Source organism: Eschrichtius robustus, chromosome 1, assembly GCF_028021215.1.
Source record: "Eschrichtius robustus isolate mEscRob2 chromosome 1, mEscRob2.pri, whole genome shotgun sequence".
Taxonomy (NCBI): Eukaryota; Metazoa; Chordata; class Mammalia; order Artiodactyla; family Eschrichtiidae; genus Eschrichtius; species Eschrichtius robustus.
The window spans coordinates 181,903,681-181,931,582 of NC_090824.1; the positions used below are offsets into that span (position 1 = coordinate 181,903,681).

General features: G+C 35.8%; 1 protein-coding gene across 1 annotated transcript; it reads left to right on the top strand.

Moving 5' to 3' along the window:
- On the top strand, positions 1–27,548 carry LOC137774920 (protein adenylyltransferase SelO-like). The gene is made up of 19 exons (XM_068560420.1): positions 1–499; positions 3,802–3,920; positions 4,536–4,664; positions 5,911–5,975; positions 6,060–6,116; positions 6,208–6,306; positions 6,497–6,564; positions 9,065–9,152; positions 11,418–11,487; positions 12,245–12,317; positions 13,786–13,869; positions 14,672–14,801; positions 17,973–18,017; positions 18,130–18,211; positions 18,313–18,405; positions 20,321–20,400; positions 21,227–21,270; positions 24,368–24,447; positions 27,283–27,548. The coding sequence occupies exons 1-19, from the start codon at positions 160–162 to the stop codon at positions 27,403–27,405; spliced, it is 1,869 nt and encodes a 622-aa protein (XP_068416521.1). The 5' UTR covers positions 1–159; the 3' UTR covers positions 27,406–27,548.
- The last annotated feature ends 354 nt before the right edge of the window (positions 27,549–27,902 follow it).

Below are 27,902 nucleotides of genomic sequence, written 5' to 3' on the forward strand. Positions count from 1 at the left end.
CCGCAGAGGGCTGAATGGTGGTGGGGTGGCTGGACTCCCTCGTAACCCCGCCCGTCCGCCCGCCGGCCGCTGGCTCGGGAGAAACCAGCGTGATCTTCCTCCTGGGGAGCGGCCTCCCCCGACCCCGCCCAGCCGGTGCCTCCAGCAGTCTCCGCAAAAATGCACCCCTGGCCGACCAGCTGTCATCTAGAAATGCTACAGGGCGCCCGACCAACAATCACGAACTTTCCTTCTGCGTATTTAGGCAGAAGTAGGACGCGAAGCATCAGGTTCCCGTTTTGCTGCCTAATCCGGAGGCTCCAGTTTCCGCGGCTGCTTCTCTTGGGTGTTACCTGCCACGCCGTCGTCTGCTCCTTATGGCGACCTGGCCTTGAAGGAAGTGCCAGCCTTTTGCATCTTTACAGTAACAAGTCAAACCCCGAGCAGGGCTATTGTGAAAGAGAAGTTAGATTAGCCTCGTCTCTCGACTTTTGGACGCTCTCCTCTGAAAACCTTATAGGTATATTGTGGCCTAGTTTGGCAATCTTGCTCACATCTGGATATGTGAGTCCCGCTCGTGGGTGTACTGAGCTGTGCGAAGTTGTTTAATATTTGGTAATGTTGAACCTACTTGTAACCAGCCCAGGGAATACTGGAGAATGGACAGGATTAATGCCCGATACGGGTTAGAAAGACCTTTCCTTAATTCTGTGGCCAGATCTACTCTTCTCATGGTAATGAGAGGGTGTCTTTATAACAGAAGTCGTGATATAATTAATCATTCAGTACATGCGTATAAACGCACAAAGCCTATCAGAGAAGGTGTAAGCATTGGGGATTCAGAAATAGAAGATACTTAACTCTGTCCTCAAAAAATTCACTCTTATGAGAAAATAGACCAGCAAACAGGCAACTGTGATTCTCTGATATTTTTTCTTGTTCTTCTGACTCATGCATTTTGCATTAAAGAATGTAAGTACCCGTATAGCTGAGCACATTTTTACATTTATCTTCAAAATTTTTAACTGAATAAAAGCATATAATAAAGAAGTTTTTAAAAATGTCAGTTTTATTGAGGTTTTTTTCCCCCAATTTTGAAGATTATATAAAAGATGTCAGGTGCTTTACAAATTAAGGTTGTTAATATGCACCTGTGGCTTATCTAGATCTAGGTTTATGTATTAAGAAATATCCACAGGTGGAGTTGGCCAAAATAGAGTGTTGCAGTAAACACTTGTACTTGCAACAATCCTGTGACTTAGAATATTTTCATTTGCCCTTTTTTTTATAGGTAGAGAAACAGATATAGAGGAATTAAGTGTCTTGCCCAAGCTCACATAGTTGGTAGATAGAGCACTACACAATTCTGTTATGCCATTTTCATTTAGAAATTGTTTACCCAGATTAAAACAATAACCTGGCTCTTAAAAAGATGTAATTTGGCAAGGCTAAGTAGGGAAGGCAGATAAAATTTGTGAAGGCCTCCACCATTATAGTATAGCTAAACTTTCCATGAACAATAACCCACCAACAGGACATGCAGAATACAAAGTAGTTCCTTTGACCCAATTAGGCCAAGCATGAGTCTAGAAAGTTAAAACATTGTCTAAGCTGTGCAAGTAATTGCCAACAGACTCATCTTGTGCACAGTCTAGAATTGGCTGGGCCTTTTAGACTGCACTTATAAAAATGAAACAACTGGTAACACTGATAAAAATGGAATAAGTGTACAGTTGAAACATTTTCAAAGTTATTTTAATATTGGAGAATTGGCTACACTCGAAGACATTTTATTTCCATAATGATGATACTGTTGGAAGCATTAGGTAGGACCAGGTTTTACAGCCAAGGAGAGATTATATACAAAATATAACCATATATTGTTTCATAGTACTGCATAGAAACATCTCATCCTGATGTTATTAGATAACTGAGAAATGAATTATCAATGTAACTCTGGTAAGAACATTTATTGAGAGAAGAGTTGCACTGAAAGGTTAGCAATTTTTGTGCATTTCATATTCTTAGACCAAACTGAATTCTGAAGAATTGAAATAATACCCTTATTTCTATTACCGATTTCTCTGAAATGTTAAGGTAAAGGGTTAACATGCATTTGGAATTTTCTCTGGGGCCTTAGTCTATGACTGATTAGTTCGCTAAATGTAACAAGGGTGAGGATTGGGTACCTCTGAAGCAATTAGTCTTTTTTTGTTCCATGGCCAGTGATCACAGGTGTTAGCTGATCAGCTACCTTGCCAAAATGTGAGTCAGTCAGGACAAAAAAATAAGTATTAGTGAAACATTATATACTGCCCATGCTCTACTAGAGCATCATAAAAGATAATGCATTAATTATATAATTTAGTCTATTTCCACACAGAGGCTCTCCTAAAAGAGAAGAAAATACACTATTGGATCATCTACTCCTAATCATAGTCAGGTTTTCTTGATGGATACTAAAATCTGTTTTTTTGGTTGACTACCCATTTGTTCCCCCATGATGGTGCCTTATTCACCCTGTGCTTAGGGGAAAGTGTAAGGAGCTAAATCTGACCCACATTTGCCTGTTTTTTACTCATATGGAGAAGATACAAGAATTCTCTTGTTTCTATTATTATAACTGACATTTAGTTCACCTAGGCTTGGGTGGAATAAATAGGAGTTATTCCAAACAATTGAACAAATTGACCTGATGCCACCTTTCTCCACTGATAAAAAATATTGTTTTCATTATATAGGGAATTCTTACATTACTTTGGACTGTTTCTGTGCTTTTTATGGAGTCCCATTGATTTTTGCATCTATTTTGGGGATAGCAATATTTTTAGTTATTTTTACAATTTTTAAAATGATAAGGAAGCTCCCATTTTTGTTATTAAAAAAAGTATTTTCTCAGATTTACACTTTGTTTCCTCAAAAAAAAATCCTACTACGATTTTTGATTGGATTTCCATTATGTTTAGTAAATAATTTGGTGACAGTGACATCCTGATAATATCTCTATCCAGAAACATAGGTTTTTGTGTCCCTTGTTTTAGTAATACACCTATCCTCTTCTGTTTTTTGTTTTAATTTGTTTGGATTAGGAAAACATTAAGATTTTAAGAATTATACTTAAAAGTTAACATTTTCTGAGTATCTAAAGCATGCCCAAAACTCTTTTTTTTCTCTACAGCTTTTTAAATAAAGTACATGGGCTTTAGTGCATGGACTTCATGAAATATAGTTTCTCTCTTTAGAGGCAATTTTTAGAATTCTAGCCCTGCAAACAGGCATGTATCAAATGTTTTGAAGTTTCTGATGGGATTGGAAGCAGTTTTGTACATTTAGTAAAACATCTGTTGCCTGGTTTAGAGTTATTTATGTATGTATCTGTTTCCTTCAATTAATTATGATTTTTCTGAAGGGCAGAAAGAATGTGATTAAGTGCCAAATATTTTTTGGTTGGATCTACTGGATTGGCCAGTACTGTAATTCTGATACTGTAATGCAGCTCACCTCATTTTATTCATATATTCTTATTTATAAATACATTGCACATGCTATTAGTCTCCCATAAGTGAAAATCTTTGAAGACAGGGTATGTGTCTTGTTTTAAACTTTTTTCATCTCCCATCTTCTTGGAGAGTTTAATATACTGTAATATATGAATATTGAATAGATATGGTTGAAAATAAGTCTTTAAATAACAAAGTATGAACAAAATAGTAGTTTAAGTTGATTTTCTTAAAGAACTGTAGGCTTTCTAAGGACTATTAATGCTGTATGTGCAACAAATGAGAACATTAAGAAGGGTTGTTGTTTTTTTTTTTTTATCAGCTATGTTGCCAGTTGATCCTGTTAAAGAAAATTATGTGCGTAAAGTGAAAAACTGTGTTTTTTCAATTGCCTTCCCCACTCCTTTCAAATCAAGAGTACATCTTGTAGCAGTTTCAAAGGTTAGGCTTTACTTTTTCACAACGCTTAACTCACTATAACTTTTGTCTAAAAAACTAGTAATATTTTTTTCAGTTAAGTTGTTAATCTATTGATAAATGATTATCTTTGTGTTTAAAATTTATAACTTGGAGAATGTCATTCTTAGAAGTCACTTTTGATACTTATTCCTGGAGCCTAGTACTCAGTTTCATTTTAAAGTTATCTTATAAGGAAAACACACTTTTGTGGAAAAAAGGGGTAAATGAGTTAAATTCTTAGAAAGGGGCTCCAATAACAAATTCTAAATTATTCTCTCATGATATGGATGAATTTGGGATAACAATAGGACATTTACTTTTTTCTAGTTCCTTTAAAGAATATGTACTAGGAGGAATATTATTTTACCATGCATAATAAGAAAGCCATAAAAATTTTAGAACTATCTAATAGACCTAATTTTCCCAAGTAGCATAAATAATCCTAGAAAGTATGGTACATCTCTTCTGAGAAAATATTCATGTAATTTTGGAAGAAGTTTATTCTTTTAATTTTCTTTTTTCCATAAAGTTTATTTTCTCAAAAACTATTAAAGGATTACTTAAGTTTGTAAGAAGATTTTTCTTTTCCTGCCTCAGCAAGTGCTAGAAGATATTTTGGACCTTGATTTATCTGTCTCAGAAACAGATGATTTTATCCAGCTTGTAAGTGGCGAAAAGATAGTACTTGGATCCATTCCATTGGCTCACAGATATGGGGGCCACCAGGTAAGAGTAGCACCAATATCACTTCCTTATGCAAATATAAATAGCTGGCAGAAATGCTATCCTATTGAAGAAGTTATTTTGCATTAATTTCTAATATTAGTGTATTGAGACTTCAAGAAGATGCTTCTAGAAGAATATGTCATATATAGATTAGCTGATGTGATTTCTTGTGATAAAGCTAGGGCGTAAGTTTCTCTAATGGAATTGAGAAAACTGGGGCAGCACAATATAACATTTCTGTGAATTATTGCTAGAGAACTCATTCAGTGGAGTTTTGGCAAGAGATTTAGGCAAAGTCAGGCAGCACAATAAGTCAATATAAAAGCCTCAGAAGGACAAATAGAATATAATTTTGCCAGGATAGCTGTAGAACATTTTTAGAACTGCTAGAAATTAAGTCAGGATTAATTGGGGATGTTATACATGCTGAAGCAATTAAGAAGGCACCTTCTAGAAATACAGCAAGATGTTGAAGCAAGTTCAATATGTGGAATCTGATTTTAAAAAAAGGAGAGGAAACACAGAACCAATTGTTGAAATTGCTGTGACTTTCTTGTGAGTTAAAGATTAATTGATTAAGAGAATAGAGTGATGTTTAACTTAGCAAGTAATTGTTGGCAATAATAATAATTACCATCTTTTGAGCACTTGGGTGTGTTGGACACAGTGCAAGGCATTTTGCATATATTAACATTCATTCTTACAACAATCTGGCAAGGGTTTTCCCATTTTACAGAAGTGAAAGGTCAGTCTCAGTGAGATTAAGTAACTCAAATTTCCACAGCTAGTAAGTGGCACAGCTGGGAGCTGAACAACCACAAACAAATTTTAACAGAAAAGTTTGGAAACAGTTAATCATGTACATTCAAAAGCAATTTTTTCAGGTACAGTACGCTCCTGATTTTATATTGTATACGTATAGTATAGGCAAATTTTCTACTAATAAATCATTCCTAGTTCCTATTCTGGAGTTAAATAGATCAGTTCTCAGTATTCTACACCTAACAAGCTTGAGCTCAGCTATAAGATGATAAAGAAATTAATTATATGTCTTAAATTTATGTTTTTTAAATGAATTTCAGTTACACCTTATGGATTGAATTTTATTTTCACCTTTATTCAGGTTGTTGATTGTTATAATCTTAAAAATGCACTATTCCATTTTCAATTTTGACAAAGTAACTTTGATTATAAATTACAATAAAAGCTTTAAAGGTTAATAAACATGAATAATTTTCCCTTTTAGTTTGGGATATGGGCAGATCAGCTCGGGGATGGAAGAGCCCATCTTATTGGAATTTACATGAACAGGTACTACATGTTTTCTTGTATAATAGCTTTTCTGCTAAATATTAACACAAATCTGCTAATATTTAGGTTTTTTTTTTTTTAAAGGCAGGGTGAAAAGTGGGAGCTCCAATTAAAAGGCTCAGGAAAGACCCCATACTCCCGGTACTTCTTTTTTTTTTTTTTTAGTCATCTAAGTAAAAATTGATGTTATCTTAATTATAACTGAAAATCTTTTTTATCATATTACCCTTAGAAATGGCGACGGCAGAGCTGTGCTTCGTTCCTCCGTGAGAGAATTTTTGTGTAGTGAGGCCATGCACTATCTCAGAATTCCCACTAGCAGAGCTGCAAGGTAATTCCTCTTCCCTTGAAGCTAACTTTCAGGACTGCATCATGTTATCTCCAGAAATGTGTCAATCAAGTGAGCAGATAAACCCCCAATAGCATGATTTCTCATCGTTTCTTATAGTTTTAGTTACTTCTTGATAGCTTGCTAGCAGTTAAAGTACAATATAACTTTGTTTGATTCTCTTACCTTTCAGTCTGGTTGTAAGTGATGATGCAGTATGGAGAGATCAGTTCTACAATGGAAACGCTGTGAAAGAACGAGGTAATAACAGTTCTTAGAACATTTACATAAAATTAGACTAAGTTCTTCAGGAACAACAGAAATTGGGCATCTTTGCAGTCTTCTTAAAACATGACCTGTGGATCTTCATGATGTAATTTCAGTGTTATGATATTATAATAGAATATCCTTTCCCACACCCTTACATCACTAATCCATCCTTTTCTAACAACAAACTTCTGGGAAGTTAACCTGGGAAGTTTATGAACAGCCAGCAAAACATTATAAAGCCAGTGCATGAACATTCATATACTTCCTTCCCAGGAAACCCCCTCAGACCTTACCTCAGATCCTGATTGCTCTTACTTCTTGTTTACTTCCAATAAGTTCGGTTAACTTTTCCTTCAGCTTTTAGTAGGTCAGAAATAAATTAGAAAGGGGATGAGAAAGTGCCATAGAGCAGTGAAAAAGGAAGAGCGAGAGAAACTTGACTCTGAATCTCTGGAGAGGCAGGAGACCTGAAAGTCAATAATAAACATATTTAACTACTCAAAATGCAGAGCTATTGAGAACCGCTGAGAGCCCAACATGCTTTATTGGGCCCCTTGGACATCACTGTGTTACGGGCCAGCGTTTTTACTGATGTTTATAGCGATTCACCAAGAGAACATTTTATGTTCGTCATACTTTGGGAAAAATATGTTTTGATACGGTTTTTGTAATAATCCCCCTAGAGTATTCATGTTTAAAGGAATTAAAGGTTATTTATCTTTAAGGCATCTCTCTCTCTCTCCTCTTTAATATTATCTGGATAAAATGCATACTATTACTGCACATGGGGCTTTAACAGCTATTTAGGTCTTTTTGTTTATGGTGATTGGAAATGAGATTCCAATCACAGACTGTTAATATGATGGGCACAACACTACTTTTATGTCTATGACGTATATATTGTTAATCTGAATTTGTTTTTGGCCACGCCTCACAGCTTGTGGGTTCAATCCCGACTAGGACCTGGTCGGGATTGAACCCAGGCCCTCAGCAGTGAAAGGGCAGAGTCCTAACCACTGGACTACCAGGGAATTCCCTGTTAATCTGAATTTTGAATTAGATGGTTCAGAAACCAAACTTAACGGTTTCAAATTATCTCAAGTATTTCTCCTTTTTAGGCCATTCATAGAATTTCCACATCTAAGTCATATACAGATATTTTGATTGTGCTTTTCCCTAATATTTGCCCAGCAGCCACTGTAGGAAAAGAGCTGGACAGGCAAAAAGAATATGTGAAACCTCTAACCGGCTCTGTGGGAATTGATTTGTGACTTTGGACAAGTCACATTTTTCCCCCTGTTTCTCCAACTAAAATGAGGGGTTAGATGAGATGACACCTTCTATGTCTTTCAGGACTGACATTCAGTGATTCAATGGCTATTCATAAAGTAAACATTCCGAATCATCTATTGAGCTCTTATATTTTTTTCTAAGTGAGTATATTTTTATTGCTAAAAAAAAAAACACATGAAAATAAATGTTCAGATTACTAGCGTGAATGAGTCCTGACTATATGGATAACTTAGTCAACCCAGAAAATACTAATTAGCCCTTTTCTGTGCATACCACTGGACTCATCTCGGGGGGTCCAGGAGTAATAAGTATATACCGTGGTCCCTGGTCTTAAGAAAAGAAACTCAGTCTTCGTAGACACTAAACACATGGAGCAAATGAATAATAAATAATCTGAGGTTAGGAAAAGGGCAATCCAGTTAGCTTTATGGAGGAAGTGGGAATTGACCTTGAGCACAAGATTAGAAAGTTGGCAAGGATTTCAGTATGGGGAGAAGAGGGGGTGAGGCAGGGAGAAGTGCACAAAGGCCCAGAGGTAGCAGCGAGTATGGCGTTTCATTGAAGGACAGCACCAGCAGAGCAGCAGCTTTGTCATCTGGGATAGACCGCACCTTGACATGGAAACACATGTCAGTACAGCATTCCTTATAAGAAAAAAGCATGAATTCATTTACTAATTGTATTACTAATGTCTACGATCAGAACAGAAGGTGGAAATAGAAGGCTACAAACACAAACACAAAATGCAGAGATTCACTGTATTTCTTCAGCATATTCATAAGTTAGAACATATGCAAATTTTTAAAATTGAAGTTAATTTCCAATTAGTTACACAAGTGGAAGTCATGTACAGGGACTGTGCCATAGAAATATTCCAGTAATTCTATATTTCAGGGTGAGGTACAGGGAAAAGGTCACAGCTGAGGAGACAGTGGGAGCCTAACAGTTTAACCAACTAGGATTTCACTAGGTTGGGGCCTCAGTATTTCTGAAGGTGTTGTGGTTCCTCACATTCTAACTGATTCAGGCGTAAAGAAAGAAAAATCCTTTACCCTTTCTAGGATGTAAATTAATTGTTTTTCTGATAAATCCACTATATTCTTTTTTATTACAGTAATTTCATTTTAAAGAAAAGCATATTATGCTGTGTTTGCATAGTTTAAAATAGTTTATGCTAAAATAAATGTTTCTTTTTCAGGTGCAGTAGTGCTGCGTGTTGCAAAATCATGGTTTAGAATTGGATCGTTAGAAATTTTGGCTCATTATGGTGAATTGGATTTACTAAGGTTAGAAAACCATTTTTTTCAGTGGTAGAAGACAATTGAAAGAAATTCTTATTTAAGTGCTGTGAAGTTGCAATATTTTTGGTTTTCTTGTAAGTAAGACCCAAACTTTCAATTAATAGATATTTTCAACACTTGCTGTGTGCCTAACATCGTGTGGGTTTCTATGAGGCTGAAAAAGAAGGGTTTAGACCCAGTAGACCCTTTTCTCAAGGAATGCTTTTATCTAGTGTGCAACCCAGTTGGAAATGAGGGCCTCTGTGCTACCCAGACACCTGGGTGGAAGTGACTCAAACTCCCCAATTCTGCAATTCCCTTCCAAGTTCTGGGTTTCCCAGGATGCGTCCTCTGTCTCATATGTCTTCTTTCCTGGACTCTGGTTTTGACATGTGTGTGATGCCTGTTTCATACTGGGTTGACCCAGACATGAAGCTCAGTCCCTTCAACAGGACAAAAGCAAACAAAGAACAGACTGAAATTGCACAAAGCATTTAAGAACAAATCTTACTGAAGATTTCTTCAGGGAAGACAGATGGATGGTTCCTTCAAAAGAGCAAAAGCTCTTCCCCTTGTGTCATGCAGTATAGCTTCCACCAAACTCTGATGCCTTGGTGCCTGTGGAATCTGCACTCACAAAATTCGTCTTCCTCAAGCCAACTTAGCAGGATGTTTCTTCAAACAAAAACATTTACTCCGGACTTCCCTGGTGGCACAGTGGTTAAGAATCCACCAGCCAATGCAGGGGACACGGGTTTGAGCCCTGGTCCGGGAAGATCCCACATGCCACAGAGCAACTAAGCCCGTGTGCCACAACTACTGAGCCTGTGCTCTAGAGCCTGCGAGTCACAACTACTGAGCCCGTGTACCACAACTACTGAGGCCCACGTGCCTAGAGCCCATGCTCCGCAACAAGAAAAGCCACCGCAGTGAGAAGCGTGCACACCACAACAAAGAGCAGCCCCCGCTCACCACAACTAGAGAAAACCGGCGCTCAGCAACGAAGTTCCAATGCAGCCAAAAATAAATAAATAAACAAATTAAAAAAAAAATTTACTCCTTTAAGAGGAATTGTTTCCATTTGTTAAGAGCATACAGTTCTAAAAAGCCATTAGAATACATAAGAAAAAAATTCTCTTAGACAAACCAGAATCATTTGGAATATGAATCCTACACTGTAGGTATCAGCTTAGTAAATCCAGATACCTGGTCCACGGAGAGAATGGGGAAAGGGAAGTGAACGCGCAGAGCAGAGAAATCATCACCATCGTCATGACCGTTTTCTGAGTCTTTTTAGCAAATGTTTACTGAACTCAGGGTCATCCCAGCTTGTTGAGAGAGAAGTCTCCTCTCACTGGGCATTTTCACTTCTCATTTGTTTTTCTGGGTCACTTCTGCTCAGATTCACTATGTCACTGAAATTGTTCTATGTGGTGGTCATAGTTCAGTTATATTTCACTTATCTCTATGACATTTGATGTATATTGGTGAGCACTTTATCCTTAAAATGACTGGACTGGCTAACGTGACTATGTATGTATTCCTTTTTGTTTCCCAAGTGCCTGAAACAATTCTCTAATCCACTCTAAACAAACTCACTCCTATTGGACTTTAATAATTCCCAAGTCATATCTACAACCCCCAGTTATTTTCAGGATTCTCTCTTATCCAATGCAATAAACACTAGTATCAATAGTTACTCGACTCACTAGAGTAGTCAGTTAAAACAGGGAATTAAACATAGGATACATATACAGCTTAAATATTTTTAACTTCAAACCTTGGCCAATTTATTTGACACCTTATTTGTGAAACCTTACATGACCTTCCACACATAAATAATCATTCCCTGCTCTGTTATCTTTATACTTATTCTATATTTCTATTATTGCATGTATTATATGGTAATGTCATTATTTCTTCAGATGTTCTTCTCCCCTAATAGACTGTGTGCTCTTTAATGTCTGGGTTTGGGTCTTGTCATTCTTTTTCCTAGCACTTGGAGGTTCTCAATGGATGTTTATTGAACTAATCTGAGTTTGTAGCATAATAAGATGGCATCTAATATGATCTTAGAAACATATTTCCAGTTGCGATTGGTATTGAGGAAATATTTCTCTATGGCTATTTTGGGAGTAAAATCTTATTTTACTTTTTAAAATTATAAGCATGCATCTAATGAATTCATGAATGTCAGGAGTGGATTGAGATGATTGGATACTCAATACTGTATTCTGAGGAACACTGATGCTATCTCCCCTTTATCTCTAGGATGTTATTAGACTTCATCATACAGGAACACTTCCCCTCAGTAGATGTCAAGGAACCTAACAGATATTTGGTAAGTTTTTTAAAAGAAAGGACAATACTCTGTTTTCTATCATTGGCCGGCCACCATTAGTGGTTACAACTTAGCACTTAAAAAACTAAAGTTAAAAAAGGAAATGAGAGCATTTTGAACATTTTGTTAAAGAAAAAGACAATGAACCACCTCATAAACAAGACATAGATAAGGAAGTTGTTCTGTTTGAAAGGTATCTAGAAAAAGAGAACAGGTGCGACTACATCCTGACTATATACATTATTTTTTGAGCAGCATTTGTAACTTGGTCACATACATTGTTTTCTCACCTGTTGGATATATAGGTATTTATATTGTAGTAGTTCTAAAATAAATACATACATAATAGGCAAATGTGATTTTCCATTCCTGTGGAAAGTTTTTGATCTTCATTAACTTTTTCTTTCTTTTAACAGCCACAGAGAAGGAAATTCCATTATTTTTCTTGGTGACTCATTTCAAAATTTAATAACGCATTTTGCTTACATTTAACTCCCTGTGCTGAATTCTAATGTTTTTCCTTTTCTTATTGTACATGAAGAAAACCTGGTCATAATACTATGCCTGAGCCTTATATATATTATTTCTGGATCAATAACTCTATGTTCTTCCATTGTTTTCTTACATGTACTACTTTCCATCTCTTTAGTCATCTTTTGGCCCACCTTTGAGAACACCTTTTCATGTTGGAAATCGGAAGATCCTAAAAGAACATACATTACTGAAAAATCTGAAAATTTTCTAAATTTTATTTTAGGATTTTTTTTCTACTGTGGTGTCTGAGACGGCACAGCTTATTGCCTTGTGGATGTCTGTTGGTTTTGCTCATGGTAAGTTATGTACTGACATTTCATGCTTCTGATGAGAAAGTAGAATTAATTTGTTGAAGCAGAAGACTTCTTTTTTGTGTATTTCAAAATATTCCTGCCAATGAGCAGGAATAACATTTATAATATATGAATTTATTTTTAGCAAGAGAGAAACAATTTTCTCATGTTTAAAATGATTTTGAACGGAATAGATACACAAAATAGAATAAGCATCCTCGACTTGTTGATGTTGTTACCTGTAAAGCTTTTTAACCTCGTGAGTATATGTTATATTAGGTCTTTTAAAAGCTTTTTAAAAAACCATTAATCATAAAAGCACTACATGCTTATGGTAAAGAATTTAAAATATACAGAAGTGCATGTGAATTCTGTTCTCCAGGATAATCATTATTAACCATTTTATCTCAATTCTTCTAGACTTTTTTTCGATGGTATTCATATATCCCTTACAAAAACAGTAGGGCTGGCTTGTGTGTGTCTGAAGCCATTCACTGTGTGGGGTTACATTGGAAGGAATATCTGCCTGAACTAAGAATAACTGTCTTAAAATAAAAGCAAGTCACATATGTACTAAGGTCTCTAGATAAATGCCAAAGGGGGATCCCACATTGTAAAACTTCTTGAAATCTGCTTTAATTACATCCTCTCTGGGTCTCACTGGGGTGGGTGGGGTGGTGAGCAGGGAGGTGTTTCAGAGGTTTTGCTATTATGAACTGTGCTGCAGTGACCACCATGCAGTTATATCTTTAGATTCTCGAAGGTGAGTTTCTGAGGATAAACTCCTGAAAGTGCACGGGCTGGATTCGAGTCTGTATATACACTGAACATTTTGATAAGCAGGGTCATCCTGCTCTAAAAAAGGTTGAAACTGTCTACACTGGACACTGTTGCCTCCATGCCCAGCTATCCTATATTGGGCTGGTGTATGCATTCCCTGCCTCTCTCCTGCCTCACACTCCGCCCCCATCCATGACCCGCTCCCCCACCTAGGAGGTCACACTCCCTCCCCACACGGCTGGTGGTCTGCAGCTAAGGACTGTTACGGGGTACATATCCATATTTTTACCTTTTCCCCCTCTCACAACCTTTGAAAATTAATTAATGTTGTTTCTTTAGTAGTCTCAATTCCATTCCAAATAACATATATTTTAAAATAAATGCTAGAAATTCAGGATAAATGAGAGGAGCTTTCATTTCTTGGGCCTTTTGTTCCTGTAGTATTTGACATCTTTGGTTGTGGAGGAAGTATACAACGAAAGGCTAAATTTAATTTTAAAATACAGTTTTAATATATATTAAGCCATTTGACTTCACCAGTTAAACTTTCAATTGATAATTTAATTTTGTTTCATTTCTAAAACAAATGCATTTTCATGACCTTTCCTATTCTGTATAAATTTTATACAGTTAAAAATGCTTTATTATTTTATTGTCCGGTTTTTGGCATCTTTTGTTGTTGTTGTTTTAGGTGTTTGTAATACTGATAACTTCAGTTTGTTATCCATTACAATTGACTATGGTCCATTTGGTTTTATGGAGGCCTATAATCCAGGTATGTATGATTTATATGTATATTCCTTATTTCACTAAGAAAATTATCACTGGTTTATTTTAGATAAACCATTATAGCTAACTCAGTAGTGGGGTGGTAGAAAGAATTGGGTTCATTCATAAAACGGTCATTTTATGTGCTACTCAATCTTCCAGGTGCCACAGGGATACAGTATTGAGTCCTTTGCGGTCTCTGCCCTCAAAAAATGACATATTAGAGAAGATGACATGATGGGAGGAAGGGAATGTGTTGTCAGACAGACATGGGTCTGAGTTCTGGCATCTGATCCTTAATCTGTGCCCTTGGATGAGTAACTTAACCTCCCGCTCTACTAATCTGTAAAAGGATCAGAGCAGGCTTTGTGGGCGACAGGCTATCAAGTTGGAGTTTGAAGTACATGTGTGATAACCTGGAAATTCTTGTAGGTTAGAAATGTATTCCTCTATTAGGCAAATATTCATATTTTTAAAGATTTTCATGTGCATGGGTATTAAGTATTTACATTACTTTGAAGTTAAACGTTTAATGTCAGAAAGATTTTTATCTAATATATAGAAATTTATTAAGTTTAAATATAAACTTAAAAATGAAGAAAGAGGGACTTCCCTGCCGGTCCAGTGGTTAAAATTCTGCGCTTCCACTGCAAGGGGCATGGGTTTACTCCCTGGTGGGGGAACTAAGATCCCGTATGCCACATGGCATGGCCAAATAAATAAATAAGTAAATAATTTTTTTAAAAATGAAGAAACTATCTATTATAATTATCCCCACTGTAAAGCAATAGTATTTTTGCTCTAAACAGATTTTGTACCAAACACATCTGATGATGAAAGAAGATATAAAATAGGAAATCAGGCTAATATTGGAATGTTTAATTTAAACAAGTTGTTACAAGCTCTTAACCCATTACTGGATCCTAGGCAAAAGCAACTGTGAGTAAATCCTAAATCTACTAATTAAATCTGTGTGAAAATATATTTGTATAATGATCATTTTTTGAAAAGCAAGAAACAACATTTTAAAAACCATACTATTTAATCTTTAATAACAAAGGCTTTCAAACTATATATATATGTGTGTATATCTATTTTTTTTGGGGGGGGTACCATTTTGGCTTTTTTCCATAGTTATCAGGATAAAGTGTTTTCCTATTTATTGCTTTTTAGGTGCTGTGAAATCATGGTTTATTTCTTCTTTGATCCAAGGGTTATTTATCACTGTGTTTCTGAATTTCTAAGTAGTTGGGCTTATTTTGTCCATATTTTTATGACCAAAGAACGTGTTTGGTAAAATCTCGTCAAAATGTGTTACAGTTTCTTTATGGTCCAACATAATAAATTTTTGTACATATTTCATGATCATATAAAAAATGTGCACAAACATTTTAATATATCAAATTGGGTGTACTGAGTACATTATTCAAGTCTTCTATAATTCTGTTTATTTTTTATCTATTAGATAAGTTTGATTCATAAGAGAGGTGTATTAAAATCTCCCACTTTAATTGTATTTTTAGCAAGCAATTTTTTCTAATTGTTTTGAATTTGTGCAATATGCCGTTATTGGTACATACTGATTTTTTTTCTTATATTTCCTTCAGAAAATGTGCCTTTTGTCCTAATACAGTGACCCCCTTTATCCTGATTAATACTTTTAGCTCTCAATTTCAACTTATCTGATATTAATATTCATGCTTGCTTTTGCTGTATTTGCCTTGGATCTCACTTTTTTTTTATCTTTATCACATTGTTTTAAAGTATGTTTCTTATAAAAGTAAACAAAACATAGCCAGGTTTTAACTCAATGTGATGGTTTCTGATTTAATAGACGTATGTGGGCTTTTCACATCTATTATAGTAATTGATTTATTTTATTCCTTCTGCCTTACATTGTGTTTTATTTTACGTGTTAGTTTCCCCCTATTCTCCTTACCTTTTTATGATTTGAGGAGCTTATCCATTCCTCTCCAACCCCCAACTTTGATTTGGAAACTACTGCATCCCCCATCCCTCACAGTTATCTTGTTTTTCTGCCACTTTTTCTACTGTTATATGAGAACAAGTTTCCAAATATTTTCCCTCACTAAGCTTCTATTTGCCCGTTGTTTTTCCCTCCATCCCAATGAGACCTTTAGAATGCTTTTGTTTTACCTCTAATTACCCAACTGCTACATTTTGCTAAGATAGTTTAATATTTTGAATTTCAGACTGTTAGTAGGTTTTCCCTTGAAGTATCTCTCTTCTATTTTGAGTCTTCGCCCTTAACACTCCACTCCCCTCCCCACATTTCTAGTCATTTTACTGCTTACTAAGATTGTTTTTATTTTATTTTTAAATTCCGTCTTGAAGTCTCTGCCTTGATTACTTTCTTAAGTATTTGACTCACATGGGGTATATAGGTGATATACTTTCTGAAATCTTACATAACCATTAATATTTTCATTTTACTCTGATTGAGATGTAGGTATGGATTCAGTTGCTTGTAACAGAAATCCCAAATAATAGTGGCTTGAACAAGAAGGACATGTATTTTTCTCTCACATAAAAGTATGGTAATTCATGTTGGTAATTCAGGGCTGGTATGGGGACTCAGTTGTCTGAGTCCCAGACTACTTTTAGCTTTCTATGCCACCATCCATTGTCTGTGGCCCTCATGGTCTGAGATGGGACCATCTATCACATCCATATTCTAGGTAGGAGCATGGAGAAGAAAAGAGGCAAGTCCTCAATACTGAAGGACACATTTCAGAATTTGTACACATCACTTCCCTTATTTCGCCTTGGCCAGGACTTAATCATATAGCCATATACATGTAGTGGCCTTATACTGTATCAACTTAGCTAAACTGGTCCAAAAATGCCCTTCCCTGTATGGTCACGGGTTAGGTTGGCCACAAGAGAAATTGCCAAGATCTGGAAGGCAGAAGAGAAGCAGCAGTGTTTACACCCAGAGGGCTGGTATAGGGTTGGGCACTACTGCAGCTCACATGCCTTGTCAGGGGCTGGATTTGAGCAGAGGCTTGAAGGAGTCACAGGAGCAGCCACGCAGATATGTGGGGGAAGAGGGCTATAGGCAAGGGAATAGCCTGTGCAAAGGCCCTGAGGCGGGAGTGTGTGTGGGTGTTTAAGGAACAGCATGAAGGCCAGGGTAGCTGTAGCAGAATAAGCAAGGGGAAGAGTCGTAGGAGGTAAGGTCAGGAAGGTCAGGGGAGTGGAGCTTCAGAGTGTGTTGAACATCTGCATAATTTAAAATACATTAAGAATGTTAAGAAATAGACAATTTGTTTAAAAATGGGTTTAAGGTTAATAACTCTAATTTTTAAATTTTTATGAAGTATTTCACTATTTTCATACATTCAGGCAAATAAAATGTTATTATATTGGGTGAAGTATCTGTAATGCATTATTTTGGGTCTAAGATAATTTTTAAAATACGCCACAGCTTCCCTGGTAGTGCAGTGGTTAAGAATCCGCCTGCCAATGCAGGGGACACGGGTTCGAGCCCTGGTCTGGGAAGATCCCACATGCCGTGGAGCAACTAAGCCCGTGTGCCACAAATACTGAGCCTGCGCTCTAGAGCCCGCATGCCACAACTACTGAAGCTCACGCGCCTAGAGCCCGTGCTCTGCAACAGATAAGCCACTGCAATAAAATGCCTGTGCACTGCAACGTAGAGTAGCCCCCGCTTGTCGCAACTAGAGAAAGCCGGTGTGCAGCAACGAAGACCCAGTGCAGCCAAAAATAAATAAGTAAAATAAATACATTTAAAATAAAATAAAATACACCCCAAAAAAGCCATTTATATGACTCTTTTGGTATTATAAAGACATATTAACATTTATCCTATAAGCTAATTGTATATAGTAATATTTCAGGAGTGACCTGATTTGACCTGTACTGTATCCAAATCTTTGAGACAGTACATTTATATTGACAACTTTCTCTAAGATATGATATACAATTAAATCACTAAATCAGAATCAGTAGTATGTAATCGAATGCTATTTCATGTATGAGAAGGTTCACTTTGTTCATGTAAAATGTAATCCAAGAGTGTTAATATTTAATCAAGGTTTAACGGTGCTTTCTTTTCTCCCCCTATAGTGCTGCTCAGATTCTTGAGGGGTATCCCATTCTTTACGATACAAGGTTTGTTGTTTGTTTGTTTTAACACATATTAAAGCATCCTGCTTGGTTTGAGGGCACTTCTTAAAACAGTGAGAAATTTAATAACAAATCAAATTGACATTTCTCCTTTTAGATTTAGAGAATTGTTCAAAGCCAAATTGGGATTACTTGGAAAAAGCAAGGGTGATGATGATTTAATTGCATTTCTCTTACATGTGAGTTTATCATTTTATCTTTTTTCCCTGATTAACATTTGAATGACTATTCCGTATATTCTTCAAGAATTGAGGTTGCTAAATGTAAGTATTTTCATTAGCTCATGGAAAAGACAGAAGCTGACTTTACAATGACATTTCGGCAGCTCAGTGAGATCACCCAAAGCCAGTTACGGGAGCTCAGCATTCCTCAGGTATTAATTTGTGACTTTTGGCTTTTTTCTTAACTCAGTTTTCTTTAACAGATTTGTTGAGGCATAATTTACATACCCTAAAATTCTACTCATTTTAAGTGTACAAGTCAATGATTTTTAAATGATTTACAGATTTGTGCAGTTATTGCCACAATTCAATTTTAGAACAGTTCCATCACTCTGAAAAGATCCTTTTTGCCCATTTGCAGTCAATCCCTTTTTACCCCTTGCATCCCCAAGCAACTACTAGTCTACTTTCTGTCTCTTTTCCCTTTCTAGACCTCCCCTGTAAATGGAATCATATGATATGTGGTCTTTTGTGTCTGGCTTCTTTGCTTAGCATATTTTTGAGGTTCACCCATGTTGTAACCTGTATCAGTGGTTCTTTCCTCTTTATTATTTTTAAGATCTTTTATGTACGTCTTAAAATATTATTATCTCCTCTTTATTACTTTATTACTCCCTTGTATGGATGGACCACATTTTGTTTATCCAGTTACTAGTTGACAGACATTTGGGTCATTCCCACTTTTTGGCTATTGCGAGTAAATACTACTATGAACATTCATGTACCGGTTTTTGTGTGAACATATTTTCATTTCTCTTGGGTAGATACTAGGAGTGGAATTGCTGGATTGTTTAGCAAATTTATGTTTAATTTTTTAAGAAACTGCCAAACTGTTACCAAAATGACTGTTCTTAATTCAGTTTTAAGAAAGGTGTTGCCTTTTTATTTCAATACTAATCTGCTACATTTATGGAATAATATGGGTATTAACCAGAAGACTCCCACTTATTATAGATTTTTAGAAACATAGCTCTATTTATAAGGTGTAAGTCTTTTATATTGCAGTCATTGTTTTTATTATTTTTGAGATGAAAATCTAGCCATATTTTTTAAAATTTCAATTTCTTCATTATATTTCATGACTTCTGTGTTAACTAAAAAAAATTATTTATATAAAAAAACTATTTATGTATAGTTCTCACAGGTATGTAATAGCCATAAATTACGTTTTTGGGAGTAATTTGAATAAAAGAATGTCTACCTATTCAGCAAGAAATCCAGCAAAATGTTAACCAATAAGCATCTTTGATATAATTTAAAAATTATTAATGAACTATCAGAACTAATTATCATTTAATGTGAGATTTAACATTTAACATTAACTGAGACAAAGTAATGTTAAAGTGATTTGAACGAGTTCTTGACAGATGTTAATATTTAAATTACTGAGTGTTGGGAAAATTTGAGAGAGATCATTACACTTTTAATCATTTTAATAGTTAATTTCTGTGTCTTCTGAATTTCAAACCTTTTTAACTCCCTAACTCTTAACTAGAGCTAATAGCTTATTTGTGTTCCCTTAGCCTTTACGTATATTTCTATAACACTTCTAAAATGGCATTGACTTGTTTACACACTTTCCTTTTTAAAAGCAGGAATTATATCTTATTAATTTTTTTATCCTTCCCAACTAACATAGTTCCTAGCACATAGTTGACATTCCATAAATATATGTTAAATGAATTAATAGATAACTAAATAAAACACGGTTGCAAATTAAATTTTTAAAGTAAATTATATATTAAGTGAGTTTTCCCTATTTAAAGGAAGGGTTTTGATAATGTTAGTATTCACATGTAATGTCTATTTATAAGAACTATGTATATTTTTTACTTCTCTTAAATCATGCCATTACATGGATCTCCATGAATTAGAATTTGAGTTGAAAGTTATATAAAGAAAAGGAAAACATTATTCCTTTTCAGTACTACTTCTACTTGAAATAGAGAACCTTAAGAGAAATCTGGACGTTATAAATTATTGTTAAAGTACCTAATTTAAGGGACATGAAGTTAAAATAAAGTGAACAAATATTAATAAGCAGTCTATTACTGTATTTTCTTCTAGCAATTCTGGGCACTGAAAATGATCTCAAAGCACAAACTCTTTCCTGGCTGGGTGTCCCAGTACCTTCTGAGACTGAAGAGGTAAGGTAACCTAATCACTTCTTGAGAAAGCATGTAATGTATTACTTTAGCATCGTCAACCCATCAGATTCCTCACTTCCTTTCCATTTTTCAACATTTCCTTTTTATTCCCGGGAAGTCTGCTCTGGCTGAGGAGTGTCTGGTAACATCGCACCCACGCAGAGAGCACCTTTCTGTTCACCTCAGCTTTGATAATGCCGCTCCCCTGTGTCCCGAGCCCACGTCTCCCAAGCCTGGAAGCTCTGGAGAGAGAGAGAGCTCCCCAGGCTTTCATCCAGTGTCTATAAATTGTCACATCTTATACAATCGTCAGAAGTTACTTTGCTTCATTAACTGTCACAATGAATCGGAAGCAACAAACATGAAAGAGTGAAGAAACTGTAGGTAGTGGTGGCTGAAGGGAGAGACAGGAAAACCACAGGACGCACAGGAGCAAATAGCCTGTCACAGTTTAATGGCAGCGGAGGGCTATTCATAAACATGACCCTGAGTAATGAAGAACAAGTTAAATTATTTTCAGAAAACTATGTTTTAAGATAAGGAAAGAGAGGTGCCAGAGAGTTTAGATTTTTTTTTTAGACAGAAATATTTTTTTAATTGGTAAAAATAAAAGTTTTGGTATTATCTAAAATAACTAAATAAGGTAGTATTTTATATATTGTTTAATCAAACAGTATTTTCTGTCTTCCTTTCAGACACTGATTCAATGTGATTTTTAATTTTTTTTTCAATATTTGTCTTGTGAAATAATTCTCACCCTTTTGGAAAAAAGATATGATTTGGGGAGACAGTGATTAATCCTGTTCTTTGTTCTGTTCATTTTTAGTAACATGAATGATTCAGATTCTGAAAGAAGAAAAAGAATGACAAGTAGGTAATCCTTTTGATTTTTTCAGCTTTAAGGATTATTACATAAAAGCAACAGGAAGTAATTACTGAAAGTAATTACTCCCAGTTTTCAAAACCTGGAAAACTGGAAGTAATTACTTGAGGGAACTGGATTTGTTGTTTTAACTACAAAAACTCTAGATGAGTGTATTTTAGTTGAGTTGAAGTGTCATATATGAGCCTTTCCAATTTCAGATGACTTTTAACTTGATGATGATAGCCCTGCTTTCAATAAGTTTGCATATTGATGTTAAAATAATATGGCCTTAAAAGATGGTGGAGAGACAAGGAAGGTGGTGTGGTTTATGGTGGAAAGAACATGAGTTTTGGAATCTGACAGATGAACCTCATCTTGCCACTTTTTTGCTGTATAATATGAAAGATATTTAACTTTCCAATTTTCAAGGCCCTTAGCTATTATAAAATGGGCATATTCTGCAGGGATGTTGTAACGATGAGCAATAATATATGTAAGTTATCTTGTTACAGTGCCTGGGCCATAATACACATCTAGTAAATGGTAGTGCTAAAAATAAATCACCTTTATATACTGCTTTCAGTTTACCATGTGACTTTACACTTGGCTTGGAGAAGAAAAAAAAGGAAGTTAGTCCTTTTTGCAACATGGGTTCTAAGAAGATCAAAGAAGTTAAGACAGAAGTACTCAAGTCCTGGAGTACTCTTGCTTTACTTAGGACTGGTGTGGAGAGCTAGTGTGTGTCATCAGGGCGGCTGATTCATGTTGATGAAATAAGAGTGATGCTAATATTCCATGTTAAGTTAGAGGATGAGACTGCTTCTTGACTCAGGACACTATTGCAGAAATAAAAGCAAGCTGAGTTTTTACAAGGAAGTGAGTAATCAATCTTCGGGGCCCAGCATGGATTTAGCTGCCAGCCACTTATGTTCATTGGTGCAATCATACAGAATTTATAGGCCAGCTCAATATGGACAATATCAGCAATTAAGAGAAAAAAGAAATTAAGAGAAGAAAATGTCGTGGCTGTCTTTAGGATTTGGATTTGTTTGGTTATGACAGGATGGATGAGATGGTAAGATGAAAGACATTTAGTGAATTCAAGGCTGCAGCTTTGAATTATTTTAGAGAAATAATAAATGCTGAACAGTGTTACTCTCAAGGAAAGGAAAACTTAATTTCCACAATGAGCAATGGGAAAAAGTTCCAGACGAGATAAAAAAAAATACAGAATTAGATAACTTCAAAGAATCCTATGAACAGATCTACAATTTTCTGATTTCAGGTAGTTTGTATATATCAACACATAATTTGATCCAAAGTACTTCTGCTTGCAGCTACAAGTCCCAGCATATTTTAATGGTATTTCGTTGCCAGGTTTCTATAAAGTGTTGGTCAAGTTTGTTAAACTTTTAATTGGGTGACTCCACTCACCCTCTGCCTACGTCGACTGCTTCCACAGTTTCCCTTGCATGTCAGTTTCCTTTTCGTCTAAGGATTATATATATTTATTGTGTACATGTGTTTTTATTTTAAAAGAGTTCTGCATGAATTCTTTAAAATTTGGAAGATGCAAACTTGTAGAAAGAATAAAAAGATTCCCATCACTCAACCACAATTGCTATTCACTTTTCGATGCGTTTATTGCACTTCTAGTCTCTCTTTTTCTGTGTGTATTGATTAGGAGAAAATGTAGTAGTAATCATATTATGGTATAATTTTAGATCCTTCTTTTTTTCACTAAAAATAAACATTTCCCCTGACTACTTCATTCTTTATAATGTAACATTTTTAATGACCGCATAATATATCTTTGAAAGGGTATGTAATGTTTCACTTAACCAGTCCCCTATTAATAGGCATTTAAGTTGTTTCTAGTTTTCCTTAATATAAATAATGCTTTTTAATGTTTAAATTTGTTCCCATAGACTATATTCCTAGAGTAGAATTACTGGGTCACAGGGCACTTGTATTTTAGATTATCTGTCATGTCTTGGCAGCTCTTTAAAACCAAGTCAAAGTGGAATTTGTATGTTCCCTCCATTCAAGTAACTCAGAAAAATGTTGTTGAGAATCACAAAACAGTGATTTCTGGAGTCCTCTCGGAATTTCTTTCAGGCCAGTGAGGATAAACATCCCTCCTTTCCACCTAGTTGATAAATTATCTTGGAAAAGTCTCATCTCAAATAAAGACATAATTTCTGGAATGTGCCATTATTATAATACTTTTTTTTTTAAGATTTAATTTTATTTATTTTTGGCTGTGTTGGTTTTTCATTGCTGTGCGCAGGCTTTCTCCAGTTGCGGCGAGCAGGGGCTACTCTTCGTTGCGGTGTGCGGGCTTCTCATTGCGGTGGCTTCTCTTGTTGCAGAGCACAGCTCTAGGCGTGCAGGCTTCCGTAGTTGTGGCACATGGGCTCAGTAGTTGTGGCTCGCGGGCTCTAGAGCGCAGGCTCAGTAGTTGTGGCGCACGGGCTTGGTTGCTCCGCGGCATGTGGGATCTTCCCGGACCAGGCATTGAACCCATGTCCTCTGCATTGGCAGGCGGATTCTCATCCATTGTGCCACCGGGGAAGTCCCTATAATACTTTTTAGTATGAAAAAATGCATGGTTACTATAAAAAATATAAATTTTTACAAAGAGTTTTGCCTGCATGTAACCTTTCCTATTTGCTCTTGGCAACATCAGCATTAAGCAGTCCTACTGAGTCAGACCTGAATTCTGTGTTTGAAGATGTTAAAAGCAGCAACTTTTTTCCTCCCTTCATTTGGGCTACAGGATGAATCTTCTGCTTTCTCCCAGCTTTATAAAATGCTTAGTGAACTGAATATGGTGAAAACCAAATTAATGATGAAACACTGAAAAGAAAAATAAAACATAATATTGCTCATGATGCAAAAAAAAAGTTTTTCCTGTACCAGAAGGTAATAAATACTGTACATTGTTTGTAAACAATCAGAATTGACTGATGCTGATCATTCTTCTCATTTGAGCCTTCCGGCAAAGTTCTTAAAGGTTATCTCATTTCAGTGGTAATTTCACATGGCCTGTGTCGACTTAGTAATTATTGTTCCATGATGAACTTCTCCCTCTTGTTTAAGATGTTAATCCTAGATACGTGCTGAAGAACTGGATGGCAGAATCCGCAGTGCAAAAAGCAGAAAGGAACGATTTTTCAGAGGTAAGTTGGTTGACTTTTCTGGGCTTATTTTTATTAATTTTAAATGTATCATACTTTAAACACCCTGATTTTGTTTGCAGACATGCTAAACCATACCTTTGCCAGCACCAGCTTCCCAGCTTCTCATTACCTGGTCTTTTTTTTAAATCAGTGAATCATTTTCTCGTATTCCAAAATTTATTCTTTAATGTGTTTAAAATTTTAAATATTCATTTGATATCATATCTACATTATTTGAACGTCTGAGGGTCTGGTTCTGCTAGTCATTGTTTATGTTTAGGGATCTTGGATTTCAATCTCAGAAATCCAGTGAAGCCTGATTTGAGGGTGCATCTCTCCAGAGGGAATTAGCTTTTGCTTCTACCAGGCATCTATGGCATTAGCAACCTGGGTCCATGAAATGAAATCTTGACATCCGTGACGATGAATGCACTGGATCTACACACGTCAGCTTGGATGAATCTCACATATAATGTTTGGCAAAACAAGCAAGTGGCAAAGGAATACATACAATGTGTTACTACCCCAATTTAATTTAAACATGTAAAATCATGTCTTTAGGGATATATGCATATATAATAAAAGTAACAAAATGAATAAAGATGATACCATCTTTGGACAGTGATTGATTTGCAGTAAGGAGGAAATTCGAGTTAGGGAAGGATATTCAAGGCTTCAACCATATTGGAAGCATTTTGTTTCTGAAGCTGAGTGGAGGATACACAGGTATTTGTCATATTATTCTGCATACCTTCTTCTATGCCTCAAATATTTCCTAATTAATTGTTTAAAAATGCATTGCACACAGTGTGTTTCTTAGAAGAGGAATAGCCCCAGCACTCTTGCCGTCACTCTTTTGTCTTGCACTGGAACAGACATTATTGATGATCGCGGCCCATCGCGGCCCCCTTTCTCTCTCAAATGGGTCACAGCCTTAGGACCCTTCTCATCACAGCATGCTGTGTAGTCACTACCAACTGATCAGAGTGGGCACGACAGAGAAACTGTTCTTGCTGTTTCTAATTTGCAACTTGCATTAACTTTACATTTCAGTAGTTTAATTAGCCTGACAAATCTAGGTTTTCATTTTAGAAAATAAAATGTTTTTAAGTGTAACCTTTTTAGGGTATTAAGGAAAAACAAAGAGAAGGAAGCTAACTCAGTATTTATCTTTAGATAAATTAGTCTAAGCTGGGGAAACTAAACAGTGTTTAATAAGATGTTATTGTTGCCTTGTTTCACCTTCCTTCCCTCTCTTTTGTTCCCTCCCTGTTTTCTCCCTTCCCTCAAAATTATATTTGAGTAAGGATTCAGTGCCCACCTTGGGTGGGGAGGTGTCTTCCTAGGTCCAAGTAAACGTTCAGATTCGTAAGACTATTACAGGCTGCTTTTGGCCCCCCTTGATTCAGAAAGATACAGGACAGAAACACAGCTTAGCAGCAGGGCACCATTAGGTTCCTCCTTTGCAGGAGTTCTTGAAGCATCCACGCAGGCAGGGAGGTACAGCGGTAAAGCTCAGGTGCAGGGGGACACAATCCACACTGGGAAGATGCAGGGGCGGCCCTGGCTGAAAAGCTGCACGTTCCACAGAAACCAGTATCTCTTGTAACAGCTCCATGGGCGTAGTTTGCAACATCCCCACAAGAGACCTGCCTTATACCGTGAGTCCCTACACTAAAGAAAGTCCAGCGCATTCTATCAGGTGTTTACAGTTCTCCCAGGCCAAATGCTATTTGTCAGTCATAACCCATGTTGTATGGTGATACAGTGGACATACATATACCACCTTATCAGGTTACCAGGGGAACAGATCCAGAAAGTTAACTAAGGGTTAAATTCTCATGCAGGAAAAGAAAAAGATTTTGTTAAACTTTTAGACCTATAACTCTTTACACATACAACTTGTGTTTACATTCCTGCATCAAACATTTCTTGAGAATTCACCCTCTGTGAGTTGCTGTGGAGAAGTATAAAAATCTATTCAGGGAGCTTTTAAACTAGTAGGTGAGATTAGATAGGTATAATATTTATTATATATACTTTTTAAATTAAGGTATAGTTGAAATATAACATTTTGTTAATTTCAGGTCTACAACATAATGATTTGATATTTGTATATCTTGTGAAATGCTCACAGGTCTACAACATAATGATTTGATATTTGTATATCTTGTGAAATGCTCACCACAATGAGTCTAGTTAACATCTGTCACCATACACAGCTACAATTTTTTTTTTTCTTGTGATCAGGACTTTTGCGATCTATTCTCTTAGCAACTTTCAAATATACATACAGTATTATTAACTGTAGTCACCATGCTGTACATTACATCCCCACAACTTAATTATTTTTATAATTGGATGAAGATATACATTTTGATCCTAGAATTATTGCTGAAAGAGGTGTGTTTGTTGATCCCTCAGTTTATACTGTGGGACAAAATTGCAAATGAAGCAGTATGAGTTGGAATCCATGCCCTTGATTTGGAAAGAGAGTAAATCATTGACATCCTTTTATTTTTATAAATATTTTAGAAAATTATAATTCTCTTAATGCTGTGAAGGAATTTAGAAATGATCGGGAAATATATGTATTCTTTGTGACGCTGTACATATTCACTCTCCTGTTTTAGCAAAAAACTACTACTTAAGGAACTTTCTCTGGAACAATAGAAATTTTAAGTGACAGCTATAGTTGAAGTTTTAATGAAACATAAAATGTTTAGACATTTTCATGCACATTTAAAATTTACCTTGTCGTTTCAGAAATATAGAAAATTAATAAGGGTCCTGAGTAAGATAATCTATATTTATCTACTTTAAATTGTTTACCAGGTCCATCTCCTCCAGCAAGTTCTTCGCCGTCCTTTCCAGAAGCATTCTGCAGCTGAGACAGCAGGCTATTCCTCACCTACCCCTTCCTGGGCCAAAGATCTCAGGGTTAGCTGCTCATCTTAATTTGGGGAAAATCAATTAAGGGATACTTCTATCACCGAACCCAGCATAAGAATAATCTATTTGACAAATTCTTAATGACCACCTACATTTTCTTGACAATCCTGCATTTCATAATAATGGTTATATATAAAAATATTTTTTAACCAAATAAAGTGGACTTATTCTCTGGAACATGTTTGTGATCATTTTTGTTTTAATCAATCAATTTAATGAATAATAACTACCTGAGTTATTCTCAATAACTAAGAAATCTTATAACAATCTTTTAATGAATTTGTAAGTTTTCATCTAATACCATGTACCCAGCAATTTGGGGCACATCAAATAAGAATATAATTTAATTGTACTCCTCAAGCTTTTTTGTCTGTTATAGTAACTTTCATTTACCAAAATAAGAGAATAGTTTAATGAACCTGATTTACCATTCAACCAGCTTATTAAGTATCAACGCATAATCTTGCTTCATTTACACCCCTACACACCTCCCCCTTGTTCCT

What these genes read in the sequence shown, in the direction of transcription:
- LOC137774920 (XM_068560420.1), top strand. Translation starts at nt 160, where the DNA reads ATGCACCCCTGGCCGACCAGCTGTCATCTAGAAATGCTACAGGGCGCC. An exon ending in AAACGCTGTGAAAGAACGAG is followed by an intron (nt 6,565 to 9,064) that starts GTAATAACAGTT and finishes TTTCTTTTTCAG; the next exon opens with GTGCAGTAGTGCTGCGTGTT. An exon ending in AGGAACCTAACAGATATTTG is followed by an intron (nt 11,488 to 12,244) that starts GTAAGTTTTTTA and finishes ATTTTATTTTAG; the next exon opens with GATTTTTTTTCTACTGTGGT.